The sequence below is a fragment of the Colletotrichum aenigma genome, assembly GCF_013390185.1.
Source record: "Colletotrichum aenigma strain Cg56 chromosome Unknown KSG_Cg56_contig08, whole genome shotgun sequence".
Lineage (NCBI taxonomy): Eukaryota > Fungi > Ascomycota > Sordariomycetes > Glomerellales > Glomerellaceae > Colletotrichum > Colletotrichum aenigma.
Window position 1 is genome coordinate 40,741 of NW_023500914.1, and position 19,083 is coordinate 59,823.

A 19,083-nucleotide genomic window follows, 5' to 3' on the forward strand; every position below is an offset into this window, starting at 1 on the left:
TTTCCAGCCCAGCCGGTCAATCTCGCAGAGCTTCACAAGGCGACAGCTCACGATAGCATCAATCACGACCAGCACCACAACGTCGACATGGAGCAACAAGTGCCCCTCAACTACGAGGCCTCGGCCGGCGACACCAACAAGCAGGTCACCGACACTCTCCCTCAGGAGGTCGTCCAATGCCTGGAGAATGCCCGATTCGTAAGCTCCGAAGCTGCCCCTCCGTTACTTCGATGAAGCTGTTCAGAGCTGCCAGTTGCGAGAACATCTGCTGATTGAGTTGTGCACACGTAGCTTCACCTCGCGACATGCACAGACAACATCCCCAACGTCTCCCTCATGAACTATACCTATCTCCCGTCGTCCACCTACTCGACCGGCCCCGTCATCGTCATGACGACGAACCCGGCTTCAAGAAAGACGCATAACCTTCTCTCGAACCCTAACGTCTCGCTGCTCGTTCACGACTGTATGGGCTTATGCCTACCACAAACCAATTTCGACGCTTGCTGACGTTACGTAGGGTCTTCTCACCGCCCCCCAACTCACGGTCGACGTCCCTCCGGCGGCAGCCCCGGTCCCGAGCACCGCTCCAGCCTTGCCTCCCTGCTTCTCAACCTCAACACCGCCGCGGTGTCTAGCATCAGCGCCACCATCAACGGTACCGCGAGACTAGTCGACAACGGATCCGACGAGGAGAAGTTCTACCGCGAGGCGCATCTCGAGAACAACACCTTCGACGAGGGCCAGACATTCAACCCCAGCGTGCAGGCTGAGGACGGCGGCAGGGGATGCTTTGTTGCGGGAGAGGAGGTGAGAGTCATTGTGGTCACCATCAAGGAGATGAGAATCAGCGACTGGAAGGGTGCTGTACGGGATTACGTCCTTACGGAGGGCGCTCCTGCCACCCAGGTCAACGGCGTAAGGTAGGATAAGCCTTGCAATGCGACGACGTTATTGATTGAATCGGGTGCCTGTGAATGTATGTGCAATATTGACTGCCCCTTGGCTTGAATGAAAAACCTTGAGTCGAGAGTTGCAATTTCAAGCAGGCAGCCTGCATCCTCAACACGGGGATCGTGCAGTAGTAGTTCCATCATAGTTGACGCGTAAGTTTACCGTAGATGACGCCGATTGGGACAAGGGCCCTCTCGCAACTCGACGACAGAAACCGGCCATGCAACGTATCATGACCGCCAATCAAGCCTACACGGTAACGAGAGGTTTCAACTCAGCACCGCCAAAACGGCGGCCGTTCAAGCGGCTCGGGATAAGCCGTCGGCGGCGCAACTCCCCCCGGCAACAAGTCCTCCACACCGCGGTAGATCTTTCGGGCGGAAAAGAGCCGGGAGCTGACACCTCTTCGTCCAATTCTCCTCCGACCCCTCCGTATCGCTGTCAGTCTCTCGGTCAAGCCCCTCCTTCCAAACATGGTAATCCCTTCCCATCCTTTCGTAATATGCATCCGAGAGCGCCTAGCGGGATCGACAAATGCCATGTGTGTTGTTCGGGGACTGTCCGACAGCAACACTGTCTCCGTCGAACCACTACGGCAAATGTGCAATGCAAGCTACGGTTCAATCACCACGCCCTCCAATGAAATGTTGCTGATGTGCTTGGGGGCGAAAACGTTTGCCATTTCAATCGTAGAGGAGGGGGCTGGAACAAGGTGTTAAGGGCATTTAACCTACCCTCCTGGACCATGCAGTAGCCGCAGGCAAGGTTGAAACATTTCAGGGATCATGGCCACTCGGGGGCTTTCTGCAACGGGTTAATATTCGGCAGATTATTGTGAGCTCTGGCTGGACACGTCTTTATGCATATCAAAAACAAGGAGATGCCGCTGTGATTCGAGCATATGGAGAATCCTAGTGCAACGTCGGCTGCCGCCGAAGAAAGCCCGAGTCTGCTCGGGTCTTCAAAGGCCGATCGAAACTATCATGTCGGCAAATGCTGATGGCGGGGGATATGGAGGCGCAGGATGCGACTCGCCGGGACCATGTAGTCCTGGCGTGAGGCAAATTACCCATTGTTGACTTGATTTTCACTTCATCTGTCGTGTATTGGCACAGGTTGGGATATCAATTATATTTTAGGTAGTATTTACGTTCCTGAACGGTTGTCCAGAACCTTTGGAAACAGAGCATCCTCCAAAAACATCATTGCATCGGCTTCCTCGCAGTGACAAAAGATCTGGAGGATGTATTAGCGAAATGGGCGCTAGGAAAGAGTTTTCGAATGCAACTTACACTTTTCCGTAAGCCTCGTTCGCCGGGTCCCGCGACTCTTTGTGGACTCTCTGCAAGAGGGCCCGGGTATCATTCTCGTCCCAACCTCCTTTCGCGAATACGGCCAACGAGTAGTTTTCCAGACCTCCTGTCCGTCAGTGACTGCGTGTGCCCTGCAAATCAGAAGGGAAACCTACCATATTCAAGCATCTGGGCAAATTGGGCCCCTTTCCTTACCATCTTCTCGTCGTGCCCAACGGCTTGTATCGGCACCAAGTCCGACCAACGGCCAACCTTTTCAAATCCCACATCCGTCAAGATGCTGGGAATCTTGGGTATCGGATCAAAATCCACGCCTGCAATCTGTGCCATTTGCGCAAACCGCAGTTCGAACTCGCGACAGCCTGCCATAGGGCCATTCTTTTCCTCCTCGTTGGTCGGTGCCGAGGGCTCGTCCGAGCTGCTGTCGATGAGATCAAAGTACCGCGGTCGCACCTCCGCAAACTCGATCATGCCGCCGGGTTTGAGATGCTCGTACGCCTGTTCGAAAAGGGGCTTCCACTCCGGGACGCCGCCACCCACAAGGTTGCGCATGTGCACGAAGTCAAGGCTGTTCTTTTCCCTATCCCATGGATCTGTCGCGTCTTCCACCTCAAAAACGACGTTCGAGGGAACGTTGGTCGGCAACAGTGCTGCTGATAAGTCGACACCCATAATCCTGGCCTGAGGGTACTGCTGCGCCATCTCAATCGCCCAATTTCCCGTCCCTGAGCCAATGTCAAGGATGTTCAGGGGCCGGTCCTTTGGAAGCTTGGTAGCCGTAAGACCGCCTTCCAAACAGAGTTTGAACAGCTGGTGCTGGATCTCCAGGCGGGCACGTTCAGATTCATCGTTGGGCATGAGAAGAACACCGGACCCGTGGTAAGTGTGGCCGTAGGAGCGGATAGGTGGGAGTTCGTCCACCGAAACGGAGCTGTAATCTGAGCCAGCGTCCGAGTCGTCGCCGTCATCATCATCATTGCCGTCGTCGCCTTCGTCACGATCTGTGGTGTGTGCCTGAGCTGCCCGGGAATGCCGCCTCCGGTTCTTGTGGTCGTCCCGGTCTCTGGTTGCGCCGGTACGGTCGGCCCTGCGTCCGGTGCTATTGCCGACGCCTGGGTCTCCGGCTACGGCGTCTACGTCTTCCCCCATGGATGCGTTGCGGCAAGCCTGTCCAGAACTTCTAGATGGTAAAGAATTCCAAGACGGCTGTTGATCAAAGTAGCAACGTTTCTTCTGCTGAGGGTATGCTCGTGACCTAAACTTGTAATTGCTGTTCCCCCTCTGGTGTATCGAAAGTTGGTGGCAGCACTAGTGGGCTTTGTACTGCCCAAAAGGTGATTGTACGTCTTTGGCGGGTGACAGCGCACGTGGAAAGGCTTCAAAATTCCCGCGAAGAGAGGTAATGAGGAAAGAAGGGGCGATGTCCTGAATGTGTCTCAGGCACAGGCAATGTTGGTCTGGCGTACGTCGAATGGGTCAAAGGGTAGCGGATGCCTTGGTTTTGTCTTCCTTGGGGTAAGGTAGGAATTGGTTGATGGTGTTGTTGGTAGTCGGGAGAAAGTGGCCGAGGTGGAGGACAAGGGAAGCCGGTTTGGTTTCAATGCTCGGCGTGCAGATAAAGGGACCGACACAAGGAAGGCAAAGAAGGCTTGGCTGAGTACGCAGGACAAGACCGGACGAGAATGGCAAGGGCTAATATCAGGAGTAAAGGGGGGGGATGGGAAGAGGGAAGAAAAAGAAGAAGGGACGGCTGGGCTCATGGAGGGAGTCAAGAGTCGGAGGAGCAGTGGCAGTGACAGTGACCGGCCGCGGAGACTCGGCCGGTCTTTTCTCGACTGGAACTGGAACTGTGAGGTACTTGGGCGTGGGATTTGCGACCTGTTGGACTGATCCTTGAAATGTATGGAATGACCTCGACGCCCTTCTTTTTCTTCTCTTGGGCTGGCCTGCTACTTGCTGCCAGGACCTGACGCCATCAAATCACTTTCACATCCCGGTCGGAGCACCTACCCCCAGAAGAGTGGGAGCTTGGATGCCATGATTGCCATGGATGGGCCGCCATGGAACGTGGGACGTGGTGGATGTGTGTGCCGCCTGGGGCACATGATAATCAGCCAGCCATACGGGGGTTGTTGATTGACATGACGGAGAGGAGGAAGAAAAAATTGTTCGAGAACCCCCTCTCAAAAGTCCGATATGCATGCAGCGAAGAGGGGACAGGGAAAAGAACGGGGCGGTTAGGCTGTGGCTGGCGCTGGTGTCACTGGCTACAGCAGCAAGAGGGATGGGTTGCATGTGCAGGAGAGAATCTACACTGCGACCTAAGCTTGCTGCACTAAAAGGAACGTGAGAACGGCATCTCTCCGGGGCCTGTCCGTTGCAATCGAGAGCAAGGATGAACTGCAGGGGAGAAAGAGGTGATCAGGACCGGGGCAGACATGGCCTGGCATGGCATGGTCTGGTCCTGGTCCTGGTCCTGGTCCGGAGACAGACGAAGCATACAAAACGCAGGCAGGCTTCGTGTTGGTGAATGTCTGATGAGTGCAGCAGAGAGGGATCGCCAGGGCAAGGTAGGGCAAGGTAAGGCAAGGCAAGGCACTCAGACCTTCGCGAGCAGGTCGGCCAGGGACGAGGAGACAGGAAACGCAAATCGGGCAGCCTGTCGAGTCAAAATCAGAAATCAAATCAAATCATATCCCGGCTCTTCAACCGTTCGCCGTTGTTCTTTTCCAGTCAGATGGTGAGATTTGAGTCTAGGCGCCCTACGCGTACGTATGCCATCTCTGCGACCAAACTCTCTCATCTTTTTCCGTGCATGGGATCCCTATTCTCGCCCGTTCAGTATCAAAGGTCAATCTCATCTCCCTCATCCCGTCCCGTCCCTCCCACGCCACTTCGTCGCCTCACCCACCCTGGGCCATAGCGCACATCAGCCATAACATCACCTTGTTCTAACCTCCTGGCGCTTGAACGCCCGTCTCTGCGTACGTAGGTTGGCATATCTGGCGGACTACCCATGAGATCAACCATCCTGATCCAAACTCAACGCGGCACTCACTTCATCATCTCGCCCGTCTCACTGCTCTTGTGCGGGCACTGATTCGTCACCATCAACGGCCGGATACCACCCAATACAGCCCAAAAGATTCACTCCATGGCGGGATGCAACCTTGGTCGGCAGGGCGCTTCTACAGTCTGCTTCCTCTACACTAGTGGGTTGACTAGAGGCACAAATGCCCCTGGTCTTCAACCAAACAAGTCCCACACCATAGATCGCTGGTTCCCTGTCGCCCTTCTGCAGGAAGCCCGGCCCGAAGCGGTAGACCACCACGAAGACCTCACGCCGAGACTCTGAGAAAGAGAAGAGCAATGCCCGTCGCTATCTGATCACTCGTTCACGGCGCTTCTAAACCTTGCCTTGCCTCTTGACTGTATAACATGCAGTGTCCTCCTCGGAGACGGCACAAACTACAACCTACCCAGCTTACTGTACCCTGACGGCGCAACTCGCGGCCAATCCCCAATGCACGGAAGCTTGCGAGAAGTCTGTGGGAGAAACTGCTGCCCACCCTCACAAAAAAGCCACGAGGGTGACTTGCCTACCTGGGGAGCCCCAACCGCCCAGGGTGCCACGCTACATTTTGCCTGTCAAATGTGGTGATGTGATGCTCATGCCATTCGAGAAGGAGGAGCCCGGCACATGCTGGAAAATGAAATTTGACGAAATGAATTATGGGGTTTGTTTGCGTCCAAAGCGATGCGGTGAGGCAGAGATTCACTAGTTTCAACTCCATGCTCCTTCTCCATCAAGGGTTTTCATTCTATTATTCTACGTACTCGCATCTGCATCCGTGTCTTGTCTTTCTCTCTCGGCTCCCCGCAACTGCTTCAGCCTCTCTGCTCATTGACGTCTGTCGCATATCCAGCCTGTTTTGCTCGTCTGGCAGATGGGTATTATGACAGCTCTGACAAGGGCCCCAGATTTCCATCCCGCATGGTTCTGCTGCTCTACTTCGGCGAAATTGCCGCAGCGATGGATCTCTCAACCTTGGCTGCATGTCTTCCTCGGCCAACTTCTTGACGCGCCGTCGGCAAACAACTTCACTCGAGCTGGCCGTCAGTCTGCCTCCCCGCGCGCGTGAGCGGGACTTTGCGGATCAAACCCGCCAGTTTCTCCAGCTTCAGACTTTGGCGTCGGAGCGACCGGTTCTCGAGGCGCAGCTCATGGGTTACATTGCTTTTGAGGAGGGAACCAACACCGACTTGAGCCTCTCTTGACTCACGTATTCGACTTGTCACGGGTGCTTCTACACCGACTTGGGCTTCCAAAGCCAATCAGCACCCAAGCTTCTTTTTTTGGCTTCCAGCGGCCAACAACCTTCAGGGCTGCGTCTTCGTCACATCATCCGTGTGTTGAGACAAGTAGGGCTAAAGACACGAGTCCGGCGAGCCTCGGCGAGATGCGAAAATGGGTCTCATCGCCGTCTCTTGGGGCGGCTGTCAACATTGGGATTGGATCAGTCCTTCGCTCGTGGCAATGGGGCCTGCACCACAACCTTCGCCGTCACAAAAGGCGCATCCGACGCCACCAATCAAGCACACTTCCGCGACATCTCATTCCGCTCGTCACAAAACTCTGCTCCAATTCCTTCTCTCTTGCAGGCAGGAAAACAAAAGATCCAACTTGCCGCAGATGCTCTGCATGTATTGATACATCGGCATTTGATGAGGGTATCTAGATAGGGCCACCTAGTGCAAACAGCCAGGTTGGGGGAGACCCGGTGAGGATGCAACGGCCAAGTTGCAGTGGGGGATGCCAGCTCATCTAGCTCATCTCCCCGCTCAATCCAGTCACAATAAGGCAAGCTAGGCAGCCTGGAGCTCCATAGTCGCGTGGCTTGACGTGTTTCCCGGGCTGGCCCGACATGATGTGAAATATCCAAAAAGAAATCCTGGCCATGAAAACGCAGTAAAACAATTTGCTCCGCCAAATCGCGGACCTTTATACCGTTTCGATGTATCGCTTCACCTCCCTGCGGAACCGGCGTCAGCAATCTCGTCAAAGCAACATCGAGGTCGGTCCCGTGTTGCACCCAGCAAAGGGGCATGGGATTCCTCAGGAGTGAGTACTTACCAATCCGTAACAGCCTCCTCCCAGAGGCGAATTTCATGATCTCTAGTTCCTCCAAAATGATCGACAAAGTCGTCGCCAAAGACTTCCCTTGCTATGCTTTCCTTACGGGTGAACCGGTCGTTTGCCTCGCGAAGGCTCTTTGCGAGCCTGGTACCCTTGTCAGACTGGCCGCCGATCTCCTGGCCCTTTCCAAGCGGCGGGCACGGGATCTCCAGCTTCTTCTCAATACCCCGCCATCCAAGCGCAAGAATGGCAGCGAGGACGAAGTGGGGGTTTGTATCGGCGCCAGGTACTCGCACCTCGAATCGGGTCGCGCCAGGCTTTGAGGTCGGGGGAGCGATGAGACGGATCGATGCGGCGCGGTGTTCCAAGCCCCAAGATACCGTCACCGGGGCCCAAAAGTTCTCTACCAAACGCTTGTACGAGTTGATTGTGGGGGCCAGGAGAGGCATGATGTCTGGGAGACCCTCCAAAAGGCCAGCCAAGAAGTGGCGTCCCAGGTCCGAGAGAGCAGCAACGTCGGGGTACGGAGGGTTCTCGTCGATGCTGTCTCTAGCAAAGAGGTTCTTGCCCGCGTTGTCGACAATGGAAACATGCATGTGGCCACTGTTCCCAGGTAGGCCCTGTTTCGGCTTGGCCATAAAGCACGGAGTAATGCCGTACTTGGTGGCTACAGACTTTACAACATATCTACGAAGGCACCGTTAGCTATACCTCGACGGGAGATGCTGGGTCGACCTACTTGAACAAGCTAGCTCTGTCGGCCATTTGCTGGATCTGGCCGAATTCGAGTGCGGCCTCGAAAACACCAGGGCCACTCTCCGTGTGCCATCCTTCGATATCACACTTGAATTGAGCACAGGTCTCGAAGACGTCGTAGAAGTAGTCCTTGTTATGGACTGTTCTGGTCAAACTGTATCCAAACATGCCCTCGGTAAGAGATGGGAGAGTGTGGGGAGGGTTCTCCTGCAGGTATCCGGCCGTTGAGGTCGAGGTCTCGGAGGAGCGAGAAGGAGTCTTGAACTGGTAGAATTCGTACTCGGCTGCACGCAAGCATTGGTTAGCAAGGATTGCGATGCTGGGGAACTGCGACTGATCGAAGAAGGCTCACCTCCAGCCATGGCGCTGTAACCCTTGGCCTCCAGCTTGCCCAGAGCAGTCTTGAGCAGGCCACGAGGGCAGGCGCAGATGGGCTCCTGGGTGTCGGGGTCGTGGAAGTCGACAAGGAAGAAGGGGACGTTGTCCTCCCAGGGGATGCGCCTGAAGCTCTGGAGATCGGGGATGGCGATCAAGTCGTGGTAACCGTTCTCGGCGTTGCTGATCTTGAGCTCCCTGATGTATGTCATATCGTGCATGTCCCATCCGAAAATGACGGAGCAGAAGCCAAAGCCGGACTTGGCGATGGACAAGAACTTTGATTTGGATACAAGCTTGCCGCGCAGCATGCCATCGACATCGATGCCGGCAAGCTTGACCTTGTTGTCATTCTTGAGAAGCTCCGGGAGCGACTCGACGGTGATAGTTTCTTCAGTCGGCGACATGTTGGATGGGAGCGCCCAGAGAAGCTGTCAATTGACTTTGGATGAAGGCGGATGGGACGAAAGACGGGTAGATCTGGCGGGGTATCGGTATGACGAGGTCTCTATTGGTGTCTCTGTCTGTCCCTCTGCGATGCGCGACCAACGGGTGGAAGTTTGAGGGGTTTCGGAGGGGATATGAAGGTATGGAAGGAGGTAAGAATGCGAGAAGTTGGTCGAGCAGACAACAAGAGGTGTGAGACAGCGAGATGCGAGGCGAGACAAGACAAGGCAAGGCACGGCGCGACAGGATAGGACTCGAGGCCGAGCCGGACGGATCGTGGGCGCAACCTTAGCTGAGTAGATAGGCAGCTCAGCACCCCCAGGTACCCAGCGTGCCAGCCTTAGCGACAAGCGACCTCCAAGGTGTCTGGGGCCGCTGTTTACCTGGTTCTAAGGTCCCCCGTGCGTGCAGGACAGGTGTGGATGCCGTGGCCGATAAGAGGATGCGACGGCCAATGAGAAGGAATTGCGCCTTGGAGACGTTGGAGAAATGGGAGGTGAGGTGGGTGAGCATGACATCGGTCCGGGGCGCTGGGGAGGTTGCGCGGTGCAGCAAGTTGCAGGAGCTGGTGCAGCTATCGCAGCTACCATGCCTTGCCAATGACGCTGTCTCCTGTTTGCTGCCAGCGGCTTTCCCCGGCTGCCCAGCGTGTCAAGCTTTCCTTCCTGCCGCGTGGTGTCATTGGGTCTCACATGAGCTCTTGCTGTTTTGCGCGCGGTGCGGTCTTGGGTCTTGCTCCAGGAAATGGAAGTCACGACTTCACGCCGACGGCAGGCGGGGAGGGTCACTCACTGGAGAGCTCCTTCTGCGATTTAGACGCGCTCCTGCCTGCCCCTCGGTTGGGGGCGGGGAATGCCTGCTGCGGTCGGTATTATTACCTTCAATTACAGCAGTGACCACTGGCAGTCGATAAGGCAAGTCCCAGTCCCAGTCCCAGTCCCAGTCCCGTCTCGGGGCAAAGAGCGCGCTAAATTGAGAGATGGGCCGGGGACATGCGTCATTAACGGCAGCAACGCACATACCAGACCGACGGGCATCTTGCCCACCTCCACTAAGTCTCGAGGTGCTTGTCCTGAGTCGCTGTCATGGCAGTGACGACTGACGAACGGAAGGAAGGCTCTCGGTCTGGACCAACACTCACCAACTCCAACACCTTTCCACGAGTCATCCGCCGGTGGCCTACACGATGCACACGACACCGCAAGGGACCTGTCGAGATTGAGAAGCCAGATCTCTTGGCTGTTGTTTGGCCTGATGCTCCGCTCCGAATGCCGACTGCGGGACTTCCGGTCCACGCATCGCGGCAAGCAGCACCCACCCACTTAACCACCCACAATAGCCACTACTGCGTAACTTACACCGAGGCAAATGTCACGATGTGTTGTGTAATGTGTCCTGGTAATCCTCTTTTCCATTCCCCATCCCGCAGTCGCCATTTGCCGCGATGCTATTCTCATTACTCAAGCTCTTCGCCCCCGCAGAGGCAGAAACTCAACCCGTTTGACCGCCGCTGCCATCAATCAGCAGGACAGCAAGCGCGGTTGACAACGCACCTGTCTGCGGTCCATCGCGAGACACTTCGCGGTCTGCGGTTGCGGTCCACGAATGGGGAATTTGCGAATGGTAATGGATTGCCCGGTCCTTTCGGCGACTGCAAGCATCAGGACGTTTGACAGTGCCCCCCGTTGCGAGCCAAGACGCCCACATGACGATGGGATGAATGTTGGGGAGGGGGGTGGGAGGCCAGACCGCCTCGCCTCCTTCTGCTCTTGCACTGCACTTGTGCACTCATGGAATTCTTACTGTGCAAGCCAAGCAGCAGCAACCTCCGACCAGCTGCAGCAGCCGCCTCTGTGCCTGTGCCTGTCCAGCATCCAATCCCCAATGCATGCATTCTGCCGCCCGGATCACTCATCAGTGGCGACGTGTCTGATCATTCGGGGGCACCACTGTCTGTGCCTTTTCCTGTCGGGTCGCCTTCGCTTCTAGTCCGAGTCTTCCAGTCGCTGTCATTGGCCTGCCGCAGCCTTAGCTCGAATCTCAGATGCACTTTCGGATGCACCTAGGGTCTTTTCTTCTTTGTTTGTTTCCATATTTCTTAATTGAGATAGATATACCGACGTTCATTGATAAGCTTCTGAGAAAAAAACACAACCTGGGGAACCACGCTTCAGAGATTCAGAACCATGTAATTCATCAACCTTCAAGTCTCGCGCTCCCTCAGTCATCCTCCACTGCCCCTCATTGCGGGCTCTCACTGTGCCCCACCAACTTTTTGGTGCCCCTCGGTGGCTCCCCCGTTCCCCTCTATCAGCAACGGAGGGGTTGGTTCCTGAGTTGCCGTCATGCCGCGGTGCGCGGTCCTGCGCGGTCCTGGCGGTCTTTGAACCTCTGGCCAACCAAGTTTCACTGATAAGAGATAACGCGATATCGGAGATGCGGCCGTCGAACGCTTTCTTGTCTTCCGTCTTTGGCATCCTCCTCCATGCTTGCAGTGCAGCTGCATTGCGCTTCACCGACGAATCGACGTCGCCTGCGATAGACATGATGGCGGAGGCTGGGGCTGGCTGATCACGATCTCTGCGCACAATCATCTCACGACACGAAGCGAAGCCCACCTTGTTGCCTTGCCCGGGGCAGACGATGGACTGGGGTTCACCTACCTCAGTGACTTTCGTCTCAGGTGCTCGATATGCGTCGCCGTTGTCGGATCTGCAGTCTATCAGAGCACCTGTGCAACCTCTCCGCTACGTTCTTGACAGATCCAAGCAGCGAGGCAGCTAATCGTGATGCAGGATCGCCAGAAAGGGGGCCGATGTGTAGCGCGATATGGAACCGCGTCCGCCGTCCGCTCCCGCACGCGCCTTCCCTTGCTTGTATGATGTATCCAGTGCCTACTCCGTGTATGTCTCTGTGTTATCTGCCACGGGAGGCTAAGGCGAGGCAAGGCAAGCACGAAGGAGGGTAGACGTAAAGGTGTTTGGGTGTCTGGTATCATCCATCCGACTATCGTAAGCCATGGAAAGTGGCCGGGCCAGCAGGAACTTGGGCCTGGACCCCGGATTTCCTTGACTCATCTGTTCCATTGTGAAGACCGTCTGCTCCGTCTGCCCCTTCTTCCACCGCTCCATTCTACTAATCCAACCCCGTCCTGGTCTGGTTTAAACAGAGCCCGTCGTCTCGTGGTGTTTTCCAAAACTTCTTCTCTTTTTCATCTTGCCATCTCCCAGAAAACTTATACCCCAACCTCGGCGCTCTTCTTTCTACGACCCCAACTCATCCGTCCGCCGCATCGCGACCTGCACCCCAACATCACCACATCCACCTACGACCCCTTCACAACCAACCGACACAATGGGCTCTGTTCCGACCGAAATCACCGGCAGACTGGCCGGCAAGAACGCCGTCGTCACCGGCGCTGCTGGGTAAGCAAGAAATTTCCCCCTAAAGTCTCTTAGCCGCCTTATCACGAGGGGCGCATTCAGACGAACCCAACGGCTGGGCGTTGAAGATATACGCACGGCAACCCAACCACCAAGATGCGATAAGCTGACTGTTCCTTTTTCCAAACAGAGGCATTGGTCTCGAGACCAGCATTCTCTTTGCGAAGGAGGGCGCCAGCGTCATGATGGCCGACATTTCCGCTCCTGCGCTCGACAAGGCCAAGGCCAAGGTAATCCAGCTCGTCCCTACGGCCAAGGTCGACACCAAGGTACGTTTGCCTCTATACACACAGCACTTGGCGCGCCTGCGTCAAAGCGAATGAGATGTCTTGGAAGATTCCATTCCCGCCCCTCCGATAACCCGCCGAGTCACCCAAAAACACGTTGCACCTGCACCAAACGCATGCGCGCCAGACAAATGATTGTCTCGCATCCTGCGCCGACCCAACACCGCAAAATAAAAATAATTACCCCGCCATTGCCCCGCCATCCATCATCCGTCAATTGCGCCTTGTGCCACCCTCCTTTCCCTACACACGAAACATCGCGAGATTGCACCCATTTTGGGTTGTGCGACACATTCAATCGGGACACCGTAATTCTGACTGGACACGGTGCAATAGGTCTGCGATGTTTCCAAGGAGGACCAAGTCAAGGCCCTCGTCGAGTCGGTCGACCCCTGGGGCGGTGTGGACGTCATGTTCAACAACGCCGGCATCATGCACGCCCGCGACGACGATGCCGTCAACACGCCCGAGGAGATCTGGGACCTGACCCAGAACATCAACGTCAAGGGTGTTTGGTTCGGTAGCAAGCACGCCGTTCTTGCTCTTCGCCGCGCCGGCAAGAAGAAGGGCTCCATCATCAACACCGCCTCCGTTGTCGCCCTCGTCGGCGCTGCTACTCCCCAGCTTGCCTACACCGCCTCCAAGGGTGCCGTCCTTGCCCTGACCCGCGAGCTCGCCATGGTCCACGCCCGCGAGGGTTACCGCTTCAATTCTCTGTGCCCTGCGCCTCTCAACACTCCCCTCCTCCAGGACTGGCTCGGCGACGACATCCCCAAGCGCATGCGTCGCGAGGTTCACTTCCCCACCGGTCGCTTCGGTGAGGCCATCGAGCAGGCCCAGGCCGTCCTCTTCCTCGCCTCCGATGAGGCCAGCTTCGTCAACGGCCACGACATGGTTGTCGATGGTGGTATGACCAAGGCCTACGTTACCCCCGAGGGTCCCGCGTTGGCTGCGCCGGCGAACAACGCCAGCCTCAACAGCCTCCAGTGAACGAATAGGCTACGTGATCCGATACCATTTTCCGATAAACAACATACAAGGCACTGGAGTTTGGCGCGCTAGGTAAAGAGCTGGGGACACTGGTTGATGGTCATGATGATGAAATTGTGAATAGACGCTTGAAATGCTTCACCGTCCGTGGGATTTCGTCGTCGGGAAGACACAGCATAGTGATGCATCAAGGGTTACAAGCATAGTACTTGGTTCAACATATCCAATTGATTTTGTTCATTCAAATTTGGCTACACAGATCCTCAACGCCGCCCAATGCTGTTTTTCGTTTCTTGTGATTGTATCTTTATAGTCAGTCAGTGGAACTGGCTCTCGGTATTTCCCTCGCCCATGCTCTTGCTGCTCGAGCTTCCGCTCTGGATAGCCCCGAGGATGCCGTCAATGTAGCTGGCGCCGCTCCACTTCTGGTGCGTCAACACGTCGCAACCGCCCTCCTTCTCGCGCCTCTGCACAAGGTTGACGTACGCCAACATGCCGTCCGTCTTGAACTCGCGCGCCAGCTCGTTGGTGATGGTGGCGTTGGAGTGCAGGCCCGCGAGCGAGATGAGCTGCAGCACGAAGCCCTCCTTGGCGATATCCCAGATGAAGCTCTTGAGCGTCTCGTCCGTGAAGCCGTGGGCCATCCAGTTGAACGACGGGCTGAGGTTGTACACTAGTCCCTTGCCGGGGAGGACCTTTCGTACGGCCCTGGCCAGCTTCGACGCAACCTCGACGTTCGGATCGCCCGTCTCGACCCACAAGAGGTCGGCATAGGGGCCGAAGGCAATGGCGCGCTTCGTGGCGGCCTCCATGCCGGCGCGGAAGTGGTAGAAGCCCTCGCGGGTGCGGGGGATGTCCCACGAGAAGTAGACGGGGTTCTTTGTGTGCTGGTTGGCGAGCTTGCGGCGCTGGGAGATGCCCATGTCGCGGTTCTTGCTCGTGGCCTCGAGGTAAGAGTCGATCTTGGCCTGGGAGACGCCCTCCTTCTGCATGTGTGCGACGGCAGCCTCGTCAAACGTCACAAGCTTTGTGGACTTGACCCAGTTGGCTTCAAACGAGTCAATCTCGGCGCCTGCCGCGCCCTTGGCCTCCATGGCCTGGATGGTCTCGGCCAGGGGCTCGAGCTGCGGGTCAGCGACTCCGAGGATGAACTCGTGGTCGCGGACGTCGATGGCGCTGCTGATGAGCTTGCCGCTCTCCGAGTCTGTCCTGGCGAGGACGAGGTTCTCGCACCCCATGACGTCCCACTGGAAGCGCGCCGCGTTGAGGCGGTTGATGTGCTCGCCAGTAGGCACGAGGACCTTGCCGGCGAGATGGCCGCACTTCTTGCCGCCATGCAGCTGGTCCTCAAAGTGTACCGCCGCAGCGCCGTTCTCCGCGAAGAGCTTGGCGAGCTTGAGAACGGCGGAGAGACCTCCGTGCCCGGTGTCACCGTCGGCGACGATGGGCCGCAGGTAGTCTGTGTAGGGTGTGCTGGCGCGCTGCTCCGGTGTGAGCTTCCGTCTGGCATCCCATTGCTTACGGTCGTGCATCGATTGAGCCTTGGCGAGGCGTTGGACCTGGTTCGGTACGGTGTTGTATGGGTAGTCGCCGAAGTCGGGGGACACCTCGTTGGTGGATGTGAGGAGGGACGAGCAGGCCCAGCCGGAGATGTAGAGGACCTCTTGGTGCGGCGCTTGCTGGGTCATCTGGACGGGATCGATAGCACCCACTACCTCGCAGAATCAGTAATCCGTAACGACATCACGCCGGGCTCTGGACGCTTCTTACTTGTGTGAATGGGCTTGCCCTCAGCGATGCGCTCTTGCACCAGGTTGAAGAGCTTCCTCGCCATGACAGAGCTGGGGTAGAACTGCTGCTGGGACCCACGCTTGGAGACAACATCGGCGGCACTGTAGGGGCGCTTGATGCCCTCGTATCTGGATGACCGCCACCATGTCTCGACTTCCTTGATCTGTGCCTCATACAGGTCGTCTTCGGCAGCGCCCGCCTTCCTGGATTCGGGGAGGAGCTGGAACGCATCGCTGGACGGAGCTGCAGAGAAGGGGTTTGCGGGGGCCTGTGCCATGCTGCGGGTCGTCGAGATGCAGCGCAGGGCAATGGCTGGAGTGGCTGTCGGTCGCAGGACAGGAGTCCTTCGGGAGACTGCGCGTGTAGCAGCTCTCCGCAACATTGTGGCTGATTTGGGTATGCAACAGCTAGGTGACGGACGTAGGTTGAGACCAGTCTCTGGATGGGTAATATTGTCGGTTGGGTATTCCGACAGCCGCCTAGTTAGCAAGGGCGCAACACGGATACTCCCAGCTACATGGACTTTTGCACTGAGAGAAGACAAATCCGAGCGGAACCGGTTCGGCGTTCGGTAGAAGCAACTTACATGAGATGGCTATGCCCTCATTCCTTTCGACCGTCTGCTGGGAATAAGATGGATAATACGTAAAACAATGTCGGCCACAGTTAGCCGGGCAAAAGCGAGGGTTGGGCCTTGGTAAGCAACGGCAAAGAGACAGCCGCGCAGCCCACGTGAAGACCCAGAAGGGACACTGCGATCGATTGGCCAATTGACATGCCTCTGATCCGCCAGAGCCCCTCGGCTTGCCTCGGTCCAGTCCCTCTTCCCCTCAGACGTAGGCCACTTCCGGGGGGGGTCGCCGTCTCCCGCAGCCAGTGAGGGGGCACGGATAGTGAGCACCGAGCTCCTCAGTGAGGTCAACCCGCACTGCCCGCGCTGCCCGCTACCCGCTAATCGTGGAGGAGGAAGGTGGGAAAAGCTGGGGTCCCGCCCCCGTAACCCCCACTGCCACTGCGCCAGAATGCTCCTCGTCTGGCAATAACGGCAAGGCGAATGTGCCCGTGGACTGGAAACCTGCCAGCCACTGTCAGTACAGGTACCTGTACTGCTATCTCAGTTGAAAGCATTAGGGAAACAGGTACCCTACCGTAAGGTATCTCAGAGGAGGTGTTTTGCAGTGAGATGCTGTACACAGAAACAGCCCGAGTGAGCTCCCATGCATGTTGCTCTGGTACAAGCATGGCAACCCCCTTGGAGCGCGTCAATGCTCCTGGCCCAGGCTTCTCCAACCTCGGGCTAAACTCATGGTCTGTCTCGGCCTAAGGTAGGTAGGTAAGGTAAGGTAAGCTGTGTCGGCCATGTACCAGGTACGCCGCCTCCAAGAGGTTCCCAGAGCATCTTTGTCTCTTTTCTCGTCCTCCAATTCTTCCACCGCCGTCACAGCTTCCTCCCAAATCATAACCATCCAACTTAGCAATTCAATCCGTTGACCTAGCCAGCGTGAGACAGCAGGTCTGATATCAGTCAAGCTTTTTTACATAGGGCTGCTTCTTCCCCGTCACTTTCACCCCGCCAAATACCCCTCCTTCACTGCTCCTCTCTCCCTTGAGCTCCCTCGCGACCGGCTACACAATGGCGATGAACGTCACGCGAAGCACCAGAGCTCTGGGAGCTCTGCGGGTATGTTGACAAGCCCATATCGAGCTTCGCTCAACTTCAAAACACTCAAGGCTAACTCGAACAAGCCCTTGGCAGCTCGCTCTGCTCTCAATGCCCGCCAGTACTCCTCTTCTTCCGAACCAGACCTCAAGACCACCCTCAAGCAGGTCATCCCGGCCAAGCGGGAGCTCCTGAAGAAGGTCAAGGCCCACTCCGACAAAGTCATTGGCGAGGTCAAGGTCGAGAACACCCTCGGCGGCATGCGCGGTCTCAAGGCCATGGTTTGGGAGGGCTCAGTCCTCGACGCGAACGAGGGCATTCGCTTCCACGGAAGAACCATCAAGGACTGCCAAAAGGAGCTCCCCAAGGGAAAGACGGGAACAGAGATGCTCCCCGAGGCCATGTTCTGGCTTCTCCTGACCGGCCAGGTCCCCTCCACAAACCAAGTTCGCAAGTTCTCTCGAGAGCTCGCCGAACAGGCTCAGCTTCCCGCATTCGTGAACAAGATGCTCGACGACTTCCCCACAGACCTGCACCCTATGACCCAGTTCGCCATTGCCGTCTCTTCTTTGAACTACACTTCCAAATTCGCCAAGGCCTACGAGCAGGGTCTCAACAAGGCCGACTATTGGGAGCCAACCTTTGACGACGCCATCTCTCTGCTGGCCAAGCTTCCCACCATTGCCGCCAAGATCTACCAGAACTCCTACAAGGGCGGCGGTGCTCTCCCTGCCGAGGTCGACCTCGAGCAGGATTGGTCTTACAATTTCGCTGCTATGCTTGGAAAGGGCGGCAAGAAGAACGAGAACTTCCAGGATCTTCTGAGGCTCTACCTCGCCCTCCACGGTGACCATGAGGGAGGCAACGTCTCCGCCCACGCCACCCACTTGGTTGGCAGCGCTCTCAGCGATGTCTTCCTCAGCTACAGCGCCGGTCTGCAGGGTCTTGCCGGACCTCTTCACGGGTGAGTTGAGCATTGTTGAGCCCGATTCCCCAAGCAGTAACTAACAGAAACTAGACTCGCCGCTCAGGAAGTTCTCCGATGGATCCTCCAGATGAAGGACAACATCCCCAAATCCTACTCTGACAAGGACGTCAACGACTACCTGTGGTCTACTCTCAACTCCGGCAGAGTCGTTCCTGGCTATGGCCACGCCGTTCTCCGCAAGCCCGATCCCCGTTTCGAGGCCTTGATGGACTACGCCGCCGCGCGACCCGAGATTGCTCAGGACCCAGTCTTCCAGCTGGTGGAGAAGAACAGCCGCATCGCTCCTGAGGTCCTCAAGAAGCATGGCAAGACCAAGAACCCTTACCCCAACGTCGACTCTAGCTCAGGTGTCCTCTTCCACCACTACGGCTTCCACGAGACGCTTTACTACACCGCCACCTTCGGCGTCTCTCGTGGTCTTGGCCCCCTTGCACAGCTCATCTGGGACCGCGCTCTCGGCCTGCCAATTGAGCGCCCCAAGAGCATCAACTTGGAGGGTATCCTCAAGCAGGTTGAGGGTGCTTAAGAGAGGGAATGAAGGAAAATGAGTGAACGTGGAAAAGTCTTCCTAAAATGAATCACGTAAAGTCATGCTGTCTAGATCTAGCCGGAGTTCACTGTAAAGTTCGAATTGGATGTTACTCAATATGCCGGCGTTTGCTACCATGTGACCCGCATCTCGAGATTAAGGGAGGTTCTCGACTCGCCCATCCACAATTGCTATTGATGCATGAGAGCGTAGAAGGTTACAGCAACAGCCCAGTTCCCTCGTGGCCAGTCACTGCAATGCCACTTGGGATGAAACATGGACGTAGCAATCAACTGTTGGGTGTACGTAAATGAATCCACAAAGGTCACTTGATGGCTTCGGCACCATTCGATATAGCGGACACCACGACGAGGCCTGATATTACCTGCATCTCGTGTTGGGGCCTCCTGCTC

General features: G+C 56.6%; 6 protein-coding genes across 6 annotated transcripts; 3 read left to right on the top strand and 3 right to left on the bottom strand.

Annotated features, from left to right (window-relative positions):
* Positions 1-87: 87 nt before the first annotated feature.
* CGCA056_v011560 (Pyridoxamine 5'-phosphate oxidase C1952.08c-like protein) lies at positions 88-927 on the top strand (the record flags this gene model as incomplete). Its single annotated transcript, XM_037326806.1, has 3 exons — positions 88-198; positions 292-466; positions 521-927. The coding sequence occupies 3 exons, from the start codon at positions 88-90 to the stop codon at positions 925-927; spliced, it is 693 nt and encodes a 230-aa protein (XP_037173684.1).
* A 1,229-nt stretch (positions 928-2,156) lies between these two features.
* Positions 2,157-3,416, bottom strand: LAE1-8 (Secondary metabolism regulator LAE1; the record flags this gene model as incomplete). Its single annotated transcript, XM_037326807.1, has 3 exons — positions 2,157-2,190; positions 2,247-2,373; positions 2,423-3,416. 3 exons carry the CDS (start codon positions 3,414-3,416, stop codon positions 2,157-2,159), a joined length of 1,155 nt encoding a protein of 384 aa, XP_037173685.1.
* Positions 3,417-7,292: 3,876 nt separating this feature from the next.
* glnA2-0 (Type-1 glutamine synthetase 2) lies at positions 7,293-8,942 on the bottom strand (the record flags this gene model as incomplete). The annotated part of the gene is made up of 4 exons (XM_037326808.1): positions 7,293-7,296; positions 7,402-8,091; positions 8,144-8,444; positions 8,513-8,942. 4 exons carry the CDS (start codon positions 8,940-8,942, stop codon positions 7,293-7,295), a joined length of 1,425 nt encoding a protein of 474 aa, XP_037173682.1.
* A 3,394-nt stretch (positions 8,943-12,336) lies between these two features.
* Positions 12,337-13,702, top strand: fabG-6 (3-oxoacyl-[acyl-carrier-protein] reductase FabG; the record flags this gene model as incomplete). The annotated part of the gene is made up of 3 exons (XM_037326809.1): positions 12,337-12,407; positions 12,556-12,694; positions 13,049-13,702. The coding sequence occupies 3 exons, from the start codon at positions 12,337-12,339 to the stop codon at positions 13,700-13,702; spliced, it is 864 nt and encodes a 287-aa protein (XP_037173683.1).
* A 317-nt stretch (positions 13,703-14,019) lies between these two features.
* Positions 14,020-15,875, bottom strand: CGCA056_v011564 (2-methylisocitrate lyase; the record flags this gene model as incomplete). The annotated part of the gene is made up of 2 exons (XM_037326810.1): positions 14,020-15,413; positions 15,473-15,875. 2 exons carry the CDS (start codon positions 15,873-15,875, stop codon positions 14,020-14,022), a joined length of 1,797 nt encoding a protein of 598 aa, XP_037174414.1.
* Positions 15,876-17,126: 1,251 nt separating this feature from the next.
* On the top strand, positions 17,127-18,667 carry CGCA056_v011565 (2-methylcitrate synthase; the record flags this gene model as incomplete). The annotated part of the gene is made up of 3 exons (XM_037326811.1): positions 17,127-17,174; positions 17,240-18,117; positions 18,172-18,667. 3 exons carry the CDS (start codon positions 17,127-17,129, stop codon positions 18,665-18,667), a joined length of 1,422 nt encoding a protein of 473 aa, XP_037173946.1.
* Between the last annotated feature and the right edge of the window lie 416 nt (positions 18,668-19,083).